The sequence below is a fragment of the Penaeus monodon genome, chromosome 37, assembly GCF_015228065.2.
Source record: "Penaeus monodon isolate SGIC_2016 chromosome 37, NSTDA_Pmon_1, whole genome shotgun sequence".
NCBI classification, from domain to species: domain Eukaryota; kingdom Metazoa; phylum Arthropoda; class Malacostraca; order Decapoda; family Penaeidae; genus Penaeus; species Penaeus monodon.
The window spans coordinates 451,579-466,578 of NC_051422.1; the positions used below are offsets into that span (position 1 = coordinate 451,579).

At 39.4% G+C, this 15,000-nt stretch overlaps 1 protein-coding gene across 1 annotated transcript in view; it reads left to right on the forward strand.

Moving 5' to 3' along the window:
* Window positions 1-11,891, forward strand: part of LOC119596380 (damage-control phosphatase ARMT1-like) — a 16,193-nt gene extending 4,302 nt beyond the window's left edge. Inside the window, exons 2-9 of the mRNA XM_037945594.1 lie at window positions 1,025-1,130; window positions 1,292-1,406; window positions 1,995-2,130; window positions 2,498-2,663; window positions 4,371-4,542; window positions 5,909-6,077; window positions 6,271-6,448; window positions 9,748-11,891. Of these exons, the coding sequence (XP_037801522.1) occupies window positions 1,025-1,130; window positions 1,292-1,406; window positions 1,995-2,130; window positions 2,498-2,663; window positions 4,371-4,542; window positions 5,909-6,077; window positions 6,271-6,448; window positions 9,748-9,978 (1,273 nt within the window). The 3' untranslated portion in view covers window positions 9,979-11,891. The remainder of the gene's footprint in view (window positions 1-1,024; window positions 1,131-1,291; window positions 1,407-1,994; window positions 2,131-2,497; window positions 2,664-4,370; window positions 4,543-5,908; window positions 6,078-6,270; window positions 6,449-9,747) is intronic.
* Window positions 11,892-15,000: the final 3,109 nt, after the last annotated feature.

The window sequence follows — 15,000 nt, forward strand, 5'->3', positions numbered from 1 at the left end:
TCTCTATCTCTTTCTCTCTCTCTCTCTCTTCTCTCTCTCTCTTCTCTTCTCCTCTCTCTGTCTGTCTTCTCTCTCGTCTCTCTCTCTCTGTCTCTCTCTCCTGTCTTTCTCTCTTCTGCTCTCTCTCTTCTTCTTCTTCTGTCTCTCTCTTCTCTCTCTCGTCTCTCTCTCGTCTTGTCTTCTCTCTCTCTCTTTTCTCTCTCTTCTCTCTCCTTCTCTCTTCTGTCTTTCTCTCTCTCTCTCTCTCTCTCTCTCTCTCTCTCTCTCTCTCTCTTCCTCTCTCTCTCTCTCTCTCTCTCCTCTCTCTCTCTCTCTCCTCTTCTCTCTCTCTCTCTCCTTCTCTCTCTCTCTCTCTCTCCTCTCTCTCTATCTCTTCTCTCTCTCTCTCTCTCTTCCTCTCTCTCTCTCTCTTCTCTCTCTCTCTCTCTCTCTCTCTCTCTCTCTCTCTCTCTCTCTCTCTCTCTCTCTCTCTCTCTGCTCTCTCTCTCTCTCTCTCTCTCTCCTCTCTCTCTCTCTCTCTCTCTCTCTCTCTCTCTCTCTCTCTCTCTCTTCCTCTCTCTCTCTCTCTCTCTCTCTCTCTCTATCTCTTTGTCTTTGTCTTTGTCTTTGTCTTTGTCTTTCTCTTTAGTCCTCTCCTTCTTCCCATTTTGTTATTGCACAACAAACTCATGCAGAGAGATGGATGAAGGAAGAAGAAAAAGAGGAAGAGGGAGAGGAAAAGAAAAAAATTCATTATTTTAGACTAAGAATAACATGGTTTAAACCTTTTTTTACCACCCTTGATAGAAGTACATCAAAACCCCCGACAGGAACACAAGTGGACAGCCAGTCTAAGAGTAGAGAATGGTTATAGAACTGAAGTTGCATCATAGTATTGGACTAGCATTCTTGCCTCATTGCTATACTTGCCTTTGTGGGAGTGAAGAGACATGCTGTAATTTGCTTCAATCCCTCTAATTTTCTGGGTAGTGTCATAGAGCGCCTTGGCATAGCTATAAACGACATCTCTTACCTTGTTCTGCAGAAGCTTTGCCTACCTGACCATAAAGGACCGTCTGCCAGTCATCCTCACCAAAGTCATTGATTTTCTCTGCCGTGAGAAAGTGTCCATAGGAAAGCAGTATGGAGAGGTAAGACCATTTAGAGAAGATATGAGATTAAAGCTGATAAGTGACAAATACATTAGCAATTTGTTTGGTTGGCTGCTTGGAGAGTGTTTTTGATCAATGCAGTGAAATTTATCCCCTCTGTGGTATGAAGTCACAGCTTTAACTTCCCCATATCTTTCCAGGCAGCTCAGGAAGGATGCAAGGAGGTTATTGGGAGACTCTCACAACTCAAGAATGAAATGCAGACCAACAAGCCCTTCAGGATATTGCAGGCGGATCCCTCAGCATCTCCCCATGGTATTCAAGATGCCCTTTTTATGATCCTGAATAATATTCATTTAGCTGTGGGTGTCTTGTTATGTGAAGATTTTGGATGAAGACTAGTTTGCAAGTTGACAAAGGCTATCTTGGGGGTGTCTTCTGAGTTACATGCTCTTGAGGTGTAGAATTGGGAAATTGAATTGTATAGTCTCATGTGGGAACAAGTGACAGCAGAACTTGACCATAAGACTACAGTACTGGTGTAGTTAAGACAGACTAGACACATTGCCTTTGAAAAAGAAGAGGTTAAAGAAATACAGTTTAAGATTTCATACATCATTACCAGGTATGGGTTGGGTTAGCAGGAAGGAAGCCCTGTGCACCCAAGGGCCTTATATATTTGGGATTTTTAACTTGTTTTTTCTGTTGATGGTAACCATTGATCCTACAGACTCATTATCCCATTGTAGTCTTAGTGCCTTGTTTCATTAATTAAAGTATGTGACAATAATCATGGAAAGGTTTTTAGAAGACATGCCATGCATGAATGTCTTGCAATGAGATAGTGTTTTTAAAAGCTGGATTGTGGTTACTATGGTTAAAACCCCTAAACATTCTCGCCAGATGATTCTGATGAATACAACCGGGAGCTGGAGAAGTTCACCATTGAGAACGAGGAGCAACCCAAGTGGTTTACTGCACCCTGGCTCTACGCAGAGTGCTACATGTATGCCAGAATTCACGAGGCCTTTTATTTGTGGTGGGTATTGCTTACGAATTGTTTACCATGGAGGTTGTTTACCCTTGCTGAGATAGATATATGGAAAGGACATGTTCTTTTAAAGGTTAAAGTGAAAAATTTTAAAAAGAAGAAAAAAGTTGATTTTCCCATTTTTGATATTCATGTTATATATATTCCTAGTGTCTGTATAACTCTTTCAGGTGCATCTTTGTGATGGTAATATGTTAGATATGATGTTTAGAATATGTAATTCTGGGAAATAAAGAGTCTTCTATATTGTTCTCAACTAGAATTGAGAAAGGCACTTGATTAATATTGTATCCATTATGCATAATTATGGTCGCAGCCCACATAAATTACACCAGTCTGACTCTCCCCTTGGCAGTGATCCGCTGAGGGGATTCGACCCATTCCTAGTGCAGAAGCAGAAGGCTCTCGTCGACTCTAAAGGGGCTGTGGACTGTCTGAGTAAGCGAGTCATGACAGCGTGCAACTCCGTCAGTAATTTTACGCAACAGTTACTTAAGCAGTATGTCATTCAGCTTTTGGAGGTAAGGGCCTTGTCCCTAGATAGAAAACGAAAGACGAGAAAGAAAATGTTTATAGAAAGAGTAGAATTGTTATTATTTTTAGGTATTGTGTATATATGAGAATTTTTTTTTTATTGGGTTATAGATAACATGTTAATAAAAATTGTAGAGAAATAATGAACATAAAAACAACAACTTTATTACACAGTTCATAAGCCTTTTTTCATGAAAATAATCCCCTGTACAGTTGATGCACATGTTTTGATAGCCTTTCCAGTTCTGGAATGTCTGGAATGAAGTACAGGTCTTGTAACAACTGTTTTATATCATTTCTAAGGCTCTTATTAGTGGTAGATACTTGTTGATATTTGATTAATGACTTTCAGTTGCTGAGAAATGTAAATATAAATGTAGGTAGCCATGAACCCTTTACACTCGGGGTGTCAACCACAGTTTCGGCCAAGGTATGGGATTGCTACACTTGAGTGGCTGTGTGTGAGATCGCACCGTACCAGTTTGGTAAATTCAGTCATTATGCAGTTCTGGGTGCCTTATTTACAGAAATGTGAAAGAGCAAAGGAGTTATCACATCACTTTGGAAAGCTGTATCTCTGCTTGAATATGAACGACGTGTAACTTTTCATTACTCTTTAGTATGCCTTGAGGAATGTGATTGAAGCCACACAAAGTGATGAAACAGCCTTGATGCCTGGGCTCTGTCCAAAATCTTTGCCGGAAAGTGCAGCTCGATGCTTAAGTTCAATGAGATAAAGATGACTGTCATCCTTCTTGTCTAACAAATATTTTATTATAATTTGTATATATTCTGCCAGAGATACACATAGTCAGAAATCTGAGTAATAGTCTGTATTTTATGAATTCATCATTAACTCCATAATTATAGGTTCATTTATTCTCATCAAGTCTTATTTACAAAAAGCAGCCAGCATATGACTTTTTCAAGAATAATAAGTATGCTTTGAGATGGAGGTAAACATGTGCTCATTTCCTAGAAAAAAAATCACTTGGCAAAATCTATCATCATCCAAGGGGAGTAAGAGTAAATTTTATAATAAAAGTGTAAAGTAATCAAAACAGAATAATATGAAAATGTTGAATAAAATTTCTACTAGAAACAAGATGATGTACACATTTATTCCCTAATTTATATGTAGAATCTGAGAATAATACACACTCACAACCACCACGACTGCTACCAGTACCCTCATACCCGACTTACCCAGGTCTACTCATGTGATAACCTATGCTTTCCCATCTCTAGGCACTCTCCCTCTACACCAGTGGTTCTTAACCCGTTGACTACTACACCCCTTTTAGGAATTTGTCCTGTCCACACCCCCTTGCATCTATGAATAAAATTCCCTCTTTTTATAGGGTATGAATTAGTCACATTATTGTTAAACTTCTCCATTATTTGACCATGCTCTCATTAAAAGAATAACAAATATGATTAGAGAAATTCCTTCTCTTTCCCAAGGGCTTCCCCCACTTGGAAATTACTAACACCCCCCTTGGCAGGGCATACCCCCTAGGGTAAGAACCACTGCTAAAAATACATTTACTCTGAACTTATTGGGACATTCACCTTATTAGTTGTAAGGACAGGGAATGGCTGCTTCCTTGGTTAAGTATTTAATGTTTTTGTGAAATACTTTGTCCTAAATTGTTAATAACATCTGTCACTGACATTGATATTTCTCCTGCAAGGTCTGTCTATGGGGTAACAGGTGCGACCTTAGTATATCTGGTGGTGCGGACAGAGCGCAAGAGTCTGACATCTTCAGTTCACTAGACAAATTGCGGCCACAGATCCTCGACAACAATGCTGACTTGCTGTGGCAGCTCTTAGTGTCACTTCCTGAGGACCAGAGAGATCTAGGTGGGCATTCAGCTATTCTGCTACTGCTGTTTTTCTTCTTTTTTTTCCTTTTTTCTTTTTTTTCCTGAAATCCTTTTGTGGATCGTGGTAACTACACATTCAGGTTGTTATACAAATGTTAATCTTCGAGTATAATTTTAAATTATATTGTGCATTAGTAAGGGTTTTGTTAGGTAATATTCACAGACGAAATGGCAAAGTGGACTTTGGAGATGTTAGAATGCTAGTCATAATAGTGATTAAGAATACTGGACATATATTTGCCTAGTTAACTGTCCCTAGGTGAGTGTATCATGGCAGTTCTAAGTCTGAAAAGATGGAGTATGTTTGCAGTGTGGGCCAGATGTACCACTCAAATGTTGCTATATATCTGCTTACTTGGAGATTTTACTGAATGGCATTCATGCAGTGTTAACTCATTTTTTGCAGTTTTATGTTTGCTAAATTTTATTGCACACAGTTTACTCCACAAGCTCAGCCACCAAGGAGTCAATTACATAATAGATGCTAGCAACCTCGCTTTATTTCCCTAATACTTTGATATGCGGGAATTTTTTTTATTTCTGATGCTGTGAATGGAAATACTGTTATTATTATAATGGATATAAATATTATTATTATGATATTATTAATATAAGAAATAAAAGAGAATCTTTCAGAAAATCAACGGAAAGGGTAAACAGAGGAAATGGGGAGGCCTGATAATTGACTCCTTGCTGACTAGGCACATGTGGAGCCGACTCTGGGGAAACATAGTCAATAGACTAAAATTACAGTGGACACTGCATGTATTTTTGGGTTCATTGGGTTCTGGATTCTGGGTTCATTGGGTTCTGGATTCTGGGTTCATTGGGTTCTGGATTCTGGGTTCATTGGGTTCTGGATTCTGGGTTCATTGGGTACTGGATTCTGGGTTCATTGGGTTCTGGATTCTGGGTTCATTGGGTTCTGGATTCTGGGTTCATTGGGTTAATATATACTTGAATCTGCACATAATTACAGTAGTGAAGCAGATTGTTGGAATAAGTTTTGTTTTGGTGATGCATAAATTCATCCCAGAATTTGCTGCTATTTTCCTTGTGTGAATGTCTATTGCTCTCCTTTTTTTGGAATAATTGTTTATTGGTAGCCTGTAGAGAAGGCATTTTCAGCTGATGCAAATTAATTAGAGTATAGTTGTTATGAGTTAGTGTTGAGGTCAGTTGATTTGAGCAATTGAATTGTGTTTGTGTGACCTTTTTTTTTTGTTTGTTTGTTTGTTTCAGTGACTTTTTTTATTATTGTGATTATTTTATTTATTAGTTTATTTTTAAATAGGGCTTTCTTGAAAAAGATTGTCACTAATGGCCTACTTCTTCCCCTCCAGTTTTAGTGTTAGACAATGCAGGGTTTGAGCTGGTGAGTGACCTGTGTTTCCTGACGTTCCTGATGGAGTCGGCACTGGCCACGTCCGTCACCATACACACCAAGACGCGGCCGTGGTTTGTGTCGGACACCTTGCACTCGGACCTACTGTGGACAATCGAGAAACTTAGGTATGGAGGCAAAGGAGATGCACTCTGATTGTTCTTTAATTTATTTTTTTATTTATTTTTTATTTATTTATTTTTTTTTTCCCCTACTTGTTTATGAATTTTGAGATAAATAAAGAAAAAATCAGTAATTCTCCATATTTTTCTGGTTTTCTTAACTCGTTTGTTTATTCTGTTTCTTATTTTCCTGTGGCAGAGAGTTTGGAGATGCCAATGCCGAGATGGCCAACAAGTGGGCAAATTACCTATCCTCTGGCCAGTGGAAAATTAGTGAGAACAAGTTCTGGACGCAACATCACGACTTTGCCTCCATGAATGATGTCGATCCACGGCTCTATTCAGAGCTCTGCAAAGCGTCCTTAATTATATTTAAGGTATGAGGTCAGTGGGAAGGGGGGGGGAATGAGAGTTTTAGGTCAAGGGAGTGAAAAATTGAGGTCAGAATGTTTTTGATTATTTATGTATATAGAATACTGCCTGTGAAGATATTAGGACCTGCTAAAGGAAATTAGATACCATAAGAAAGGTTTAACCCCCCCCCCCCCCCATCAATAAATTATTTACAAAAAAAAAAAAAAAAAAAAAAAATTGCCATAAAAATTCTCTCATCTTTGAGATCTTCTTTTCTTTTCATTGTAGCTTTCATATGCTTGTAAAGGCAATAAGATTGTCCACAAGCAAAAATTAAGCCTGTTGTTAGTTTTAGTGTTTTATTATTTATAACATACTGTGGTCCTTCTCATCAAAGGACTTTATGAAGTATCTTCTTTCTTGAAATTTAAGCCATTGATGGCGGAACGGCACGTGTAGGCAGCGGCACTTCCAACCATGCACGTCTAATGCTCTTCACCAAATTTTCCCTGGTAACATTGTTTGGCAGCCAGTTAAAACCTGTGATGGGCTAATACTCTCTAGGTTTTATCATTCTAAATACATATTAATGTATAGTGACTAAATTCATATTGAAATTCTTACATATGCAACACTTATAAGGAAATAGCAATATCTTGTTGTTAGACAGGGATATATGGTTGAGGAATTATATGCAGAATGCCAACAACACTGGTAATGCCATTCAGATATTAGTTTCCATTGTGAGCGTGAAAAGACGAATGAACATTCAACTATCAGACTTTCGAGACGTAAACAATGCGACTTGTGGTGAAGGGCATTTGACTTAATGTTTAAGGGCCATACAGGAAATGGGTGGGATTAGGTACAGTGGATGGGGGGAGAGAGGAAGTGGGGAAGAGGAGGAGGAAAGGGAAGGGGCAGAGAGAATGTAGGAAGCAGAATAAGGGAGCAGGTGAAGGAAGAGGGAAGGGAAAGGATAATGAGTTGAAAGATGAAATAGTGATCATCATTATGATTAGACAGAAAGAATATTGTCAGTATTATGTCATAAAAAATAATATTGGAGCCTATTGGATCTGTATGCTTCACTGATGGCCCAAAATACTGGCATTAGGCTTACTTGATCAGCCACAGCTTGCAGACCAGGAACATTTATGTGCAGTGATAAGACTCTGTGCCTCACCTTTGCAATGTTATTTTCTCTTTTTATGCATAAACATTTTTAGCTCTTTTGCCATTTTCCAATGTCCATATTTGTCATTTGATCTGCTTTTTCCAGATGGTAATAGACTGTTTTCCTTGCACAGACTTCTATATCATCTCTCTAGTTAGTCCATGACTCTGTGCAAGAATAATAACAATAAGTAACATTTTGTTATTTGTGTCTTTTGTAATTTTCAATTTTCTGTGATATAATGGCCAGGAATAGGATCCTGAGCATAGAAATAGCATCCTGCCTTGAATCATTGCTCCTCAAGTCATGATTCACGGACATTAGATTCTACACTCGTTTATGCAAAGTTCCCTTCCTAAATGCCAAGCGAGTCTAATCACCCTCCAAGAGGTTTGTGCACTCATGCCGAGTCTTTCCTGTCATCCCAGTCCTCTGCTGAAATGCTTATAACAGTAAATTCGTGTCACCCCAACCCAGAACCAAGTTTTTCCTTGATAAACATTTATGTCATGTCAATTTTTTTTTATGACATGACAGTCACATCATCCAGATTGTAGGGGTGAAGTTATTAAGCTTATTATCCCATATAGAGCCTTTCAAAGATTTAATAACATGTCTGTTTTAGGGTGGGGTGGGGGCTATATAACTGCCCACACTGGCTATTTACCAGTCTGTCAATAACTATGGAATTCCCTTTTTTTTTTTTTTTTTTTTTTTAGTGCAACAACTGATAAGACTAAACTACATAAAAGTCGCTATGTGTGAACGAAGAAAGCATTTTACTCTAAGCTATGCATTTTCAATGGTAATATGCATGCTTGATTGATATATTGTTTATGATTTTCAGTAGCATTTCTTGTGACTTAGCATTAATGATATTCTTTTTATGCAATCATAACAGTGATCACTATTATATCTGTACCTTATTACTCATTCTCCTTTTGTTTCTCTCTGTTCTCTGATGATATATGTATTCCTCTCTCCCCCCCCTCTTTCACTTCCTGATCCTCCTTGCCTTCCTCCCTCGAGCGTACAAGAAGGCCCCCGACTGGTCATACATGTCCATTTTGAATTTAGTTTACTGAATTTGTTTACACATAGATGGCTCCACAAAAGATTTTTCACCAAGGAGTCAGTTAGTACCTGTCTCTCCGGGTTACCCTTTTCCATGATATTTGAAAAGATTTTTTCTTATTTTTTTATTGCTATTAGTAGCTATTGTTAATACCATTACAATAATCATAGTGTCAATAAGAATGACAACAACATGGATATTAATGGCACTTCCTGAAAACTTGAGGAAAAGGGAAATTAGGTGATTGAGCACTTGTGGAAGCCTCTGTGTGCAAACAAAATTCACAAGGCAAAACTACAGTGGACAGGACGTCTACCTGGTGACAATGGGTTAAGATGTTAGCAATTTGCCTATTACTGTATTTACTCTAGCCGTTCACTTAACCCAATCGCCACGTTTGGCAAGAATACATGCCATGCCCACTGTAACACAGGTTTATTTATTGTATTCACACATAGATGGCTCTACAAGTGCTTAGTCATCAAGGGGTCACTTATTAGTCCTACCTTTCGCACCTGTTTACCCTTTTCCTTGACTTTTGGAAAGGATCTTTTGCATTATTTCATTGTCTTAAATGTTAACAAGATTTCAATAATACTTTAATAATCATAACATCAATAACAATAATAACAGTATTGATATCAATTGTATTAAAAGGAAAAACGCATTTTCCCGCCAATTCAAGGAATGGGGAAATCAAGATCAGTCAGTAGGGCCTACGATAGACTCCTTGGAGGCTGAGCACATGTGGAGCCATCTGTATGTAACAAAATTCACAAAAACCTACAAGGGACAGAACATAAATCCGGGGTGATTGGGTTAACTGTGTAGTTGAGTATAATCTCTGTAGAGTAGTATTATTGTATTTATTGTATAGATTATTCAGTGCATAATTCAGTAATACTGAGAAATTACTAGGAAAAGGGAGATATTGTGTTGATAGGATCAGTTAATTAGTCACAGTAAAGAATATTTCACAGGTAGCTTTCATCATGAGAAGGTGGCTAGAGTCCCTGCAACACATGAAATATTTGAGCACAAAAGAATACTGACTCTTCCTTTCTTCTCAGGGGGATCTCAATTATCGCAAGCTCACGGGGGACCTGGACTGGCCAACGAACTCAAGCTTCCAGCGTGCCCTTCGTGGTTTCTCCCCAGCCCCGATCCTAGTCCTTAGAACAGCCAAGGGAGGGCCTGTGGTAGGCCTGGCCCCAGGGGTGGCAGAGAGAACAGCTGCAGTTGCGAGCGACTGGAACATCAGCGGGGATTATGGCATGATCCAGCTGTGCACTGGCTCTTGATCTGCTCACAATACTAACTGGTGTTTTCCTTCACTGTCCTTATTGTTCATGTGACGTGTACCTCCTTTAGCTCTTTCTGTTTCATTTTTTCCTTCTTCTTCTTCTTCTTTTCTTCTTCCGCTTCTGCTTCTTCTTTTTACATCAATTTTGGACATAAAATTTTGGACAATGGTGAGACTTGTAGAGAGTTAGAGAAAAAGAGAGAGATGGGGAACTGTTGTTGAGGTCCTTAGTTGTGTCAGATCTATTTCTTTTGTTTCTGTTTTATGTTCTTCAAGAAAAGATATATATATATATATTTAGCTTTTGGTGTCCCTGTGTTAGTGGAGAAAGTGCTATCCATTGACGTAAAAACTTTCGACAAGTGCATTATACCGATTGTCTGGCAATATACTCTTTATTTTGTAAATACACATTTGATATATATTTATATTTTTAATGACTGTAGTTTTTGGTCAAAAATGTATAGAATTTTTGTTATGGTCTCAGTGTATTAAAATCAGTCTAAAGACTTGGTTTATATTACATGTAGAGGAAGTCAAACCACTTACTGTGGGGAGGTAGATACTGGATAGTGCATTATTTGATATTCAAAAGTTAATGTTATTTGCAACATTTATTTGTACCATGGAAAAAAATTGTCCTTTGTGTAACAGAGGAAGATGCGAAATTTTACCAACCTAACATCATTACAGTCCTTGAACTCCAGATAGAAGATCAGTTTTTTCCTTGTGGAATGTTTAGCTTAAGAGAGTTTCAAGGGGAAGGAAAAACATTTTTGAATACTCTTTCTGTGCTAGGACTAACATAGCTTAGAGCTTTTGATTACCAATTGTGATTTTAAGCTTATAAACGGCACTACCCTTTACCCATACAGTACCCAAAATACCACTAGAATGACATAGTAATATCCACGACCCCATGTGTAATGATATCAAGAATCCTTACCATACCTTTAACTTCCGAAAACACCAGTACACCAGAGACTGAATCTCTATAACCGCAGTCACACCCTGTTATAGATCAGTTCAGTTCCCTTAAACTGTGTGTGTGACTGTAGACCAACACCCACTCCACGACTACCTTAATCAGAGATGTGACCTTCAACCTGTACAATGTCCTATACCTGACGCACTGCCTTCTGTCACTCTCAAATCCTGTCTCGCATTCCCCCAGTGCACTCCTAAGGAACCCCCTTGTCACTGCCTAGGTACCTATGCACCTCTCCGGAGCGCATTAAAGTGATTGCGCAACAATGCTGTCTATGTGTCTTGATAATGCTTGCGGATGCACAGTGCAACCTGGAGTGTTCCTGTCATGGCATCACAGCTCTATATGTTTTAGTTAATTTATTTTTTCCTTCTTTATTGTATTCTAACTTGGTGCACATTCATTCAGAGGAATTCTAATGTTTTAGCTAAACTTCACAGCTATTCTTATTGCCGTGTTGTAAATCTACATGAATAATGGGTTTCTATACCTCTCTCTAACACTTGTTGCTTTGGCTTTAAAAAAAAAAAAAAAAAGTCTAACCCCATTATGGCAAATGGTATAGAAGCTCCTACGTCTGTCATGTTTGGTGATGCTGACCCTCCCCATAGAATGTCACAATTCCTCTTGCCTGGGCATGTCGGTGGGGATGGTGAAATACGCAGTAGACAGCTGTCTGTTTGTACGTGTCGTGTGTCGTCATGCAGGCGTGTGTTGTCATGCAAAACTGTGTCTGCGACGGTTTCCTTTTTCACATTTATATATGCTTCATAGAGTTACTAGGAGATGGAGTGAAAGCAGTCCCACTTATTGTATAGCTTGGCAATGGGTCATGTTGCTGAAACCCACCAAGATATTGGTTTTGGGTATTTGGGGAGATGGAGAATTAGAAGACGGAAAAATAAGAGACATTGATTTATAAAGATTGTTTTATTTATCCTCCCTCAACTTGTTTTGCAGAGTCTGTTCTCCTCCTCCTTTCCTTTTCCCTCTCATCTCCATCCCTTCATCTGTCTACATATTTTAGTCATCAACTCATTTTCACCCTTTTTGCCACAATACTTTGTCATAATGCTGTGTGATCTGTGATGTCTGGCACACGTGTTTGTTTTGATCATTGACCATTCTGGAAATCCACAAATGTTCACAAACATTTTTGTTAATCAAAAAACTTTTTACCTGGGGGCTCCACCCCACAGCCCCACCCTATTGTTATATTCAAATACACCACTAATGACTTCAGATGTTGGCACGGCAGAAAATTTTCAGTAAATAAATGAAATAAATAGCAACCCATTGGCTCCAGCTAATTTATACTATACTATGATTTTGTTTTATTAATGTCATTCACACAGATGGTTTCACAAGCACTTTAGTCACCAGAGAGTCAATTACTAGGCCCACCTGAAGCTATCTGTTTGCCCCTTCTTTTGGAGAAAATAATATTTCCATTACTATTATCATCCTTATTAATACACTTCTGATAATATATTATAATAATATAATTAATAATAGTAATAGTAATAAAAATAGAAACCTTTCAAATATTTAAAGGAATGGGGTAAACAAATCAGTTCAAGTATGCTTGGCAATTGCCTTCATTCTGACTAAGTTCTTATGAAACCCTCTGTTTGTAAACAACATTAAACAAAACTAACCTCCTTTGACATGACTGATGTCAAAAAAAATTGGTAGAAGGGAGACGAGTTAAGGAGGTAGGACAGTTATATCAAATGGAGGATATTTATGCGTCTGAGGAAGGAGAATAAGTCTAAGAAAAAGGTAGGGGATTCCGAGGGGGTGGTCAATGGGTTGGGGCGTCGAGGAAGTGAGAATAAGTGAGGAAAAGCTGAGGTGCGGGTTGCAGTAAAGCGGGGACAGGAGAGTAGGATGTGTGGGACTGAAGGAGGAACATTGCATGAGGAGCATAGAGGTGAATCAGATTGTGACATGAAATAGGAATGTGTGAGTCGAATGTGACCAATGCGTAAGCGAACAAGAGCAGTTTCCCAGCTGACCAATGGAAGATGGCAGGAATGGGACTGACCAAGGGAGATGGCAGGTTTTACGTTACGTATTTTATTAGTGGTAAGGCTAGACCAGAAAGACTGCCAACGGGTGAAGAGGAAGGTTTTGAAGTGAGGGTAGTAGCCAGAGGCTGGTATATGTGCTGATGGGATGTGGACAAAGTGGCGGAGTGTGTATATCTGTCTGTCCATTGCAGGCAGGGGCGTCACTTAAGGGAGGGTATGGGGGGGGGTTCACCCCCCAACTCTTAAAAAAGCCTCATTTTGCAGGGCAAAATCTAGTTCTGCAGGGCAAATTTCCTGGTATTTATAATTTATGATTTTCTACCAATAATACGATATGTAATACTGGCTGATGGTCCATTCCGGGCTACTTATAAAGAGCTAGTGAGCATTTTCTTTTTTGTGATTTGCAGGGCAAAAATTATTTTTTCAGGGCAAATTTACCCGTCAGCCCCCCAACTCATAACATGAAATGACGCCCCTTATTGCAGGGGATCCCAATGTAGTTGGGTACCCAGCAAAACTGGCAGTTTGTGTTGTGTGTCTAGGTGGAATAGTTGGTCCTGAATATTGCGGACAAGAGGGTTGACTGGCTGAGAGATTGTATAATGAGTTTTTCGAGCCAGTGAAAATTGTGAAGGATCCTCCTTTAATGCGAGGAGGCTCCCATACAAACGTAAGGACGCTGGATTCAAGTGGGAGTGGAGAGTTGAAGGTATAGGAAGGAAAGATTACAACAAAACCAAGCTTCAGAGAGGGATTTGGAGTCATCCGTATAATGTGAGTTTTGGAGGAGTGGGTTGAGGCATGGTTGAGAAAATGAGTAAAGACGGATAGGAGGGGGTGTCTGATTTTGGTGTAACAGGGAAAACAGAGGAGCAGATACGAGAGGAAGGTATAAGCCAAGGTGGGTATTTATGGGTAGAAAAAAGGTAGGAGTCGGAGGTGAGGAAAGGGTGAACGGGAGAGAAGTGCATCCATCCGAACAGGGAAAGGAGAAGGTAGGAAGTAAAGATAGGAAGAAGGGACTGAGGCACATTTGGTTTTAGGGAGAAAAATTACATGAAAACGTGCATAGTTCCAGAGAGGTATAGGCTCTCAACCGGAGAGGAGTGAAAGGCGCTTAAGGATAAGCGTATACAGCAGAAGTGGATAGTATCAAAGAGAGTGAGAAGAGAGGTAGAGACAGAGGAATAGATATGACAGCCATAGTCAAGAGTGGAGAGGATCAGTGAAGTATGGAGATGGAGATCTGAACGGTCTGAACACCAGGATACATGAGAGAGTATGTGTAGAAGTCGGAGGTGGCGGCGAGTTTTCTCTTTCATGTAGAGTATGTGGTCTCGCCAGGAAAGTTTGGAGCCAAAAATGCCTACGAGGAATTTGCCTGAGGGGCGGAAGTGGAGAGGGGTGTCATATAAAGAGAATGGAGGTTGAGGAGCTATACGTGATAGAGAAAAAAGGATAGAGAAGGATTTGGAGGCGGAAAAGCGGAAGCCATAGTCAGTGCCCAGTAAGAGATTGAAGATACTGAAGACTGGATTTGTTGATAGAGAATAGGTACAGAAGGGCCTGATGTATAGATGATAAAAGCATCTACATACAGGGAGGATCGGACACCTGGAGGTAATACCGAAATTAAGCCATTTAAGCTAGAAGGGATAATGTGGTGCTAAGTACACTTCCTTGTGGGGCAGACATAGTGAAGAAAAGATGACGAAGTTGAAGAGGCATATTTGACTTGGAAGGTACGATTAGAAAGGAAAGATTTAATGAATACACCCATGAGGTGATAACTCGCTCAGTAAGTGGTATCGCCATGTGTCATATGCCTTTTCCAAGTTGAAGAAAGTGGTTAGTACCGAGATATGACTTGCAAAGGCAGATGTATTGCTGTTTTCTAAGTGCATAAGTGAGTATTACATGGAAGCAGGGTTCAGCGAAGGTGAAACAGTCTAGTCTGCCTCGCGTCCTCTTTCAGGGTTGGTGGCTCCCTATATAT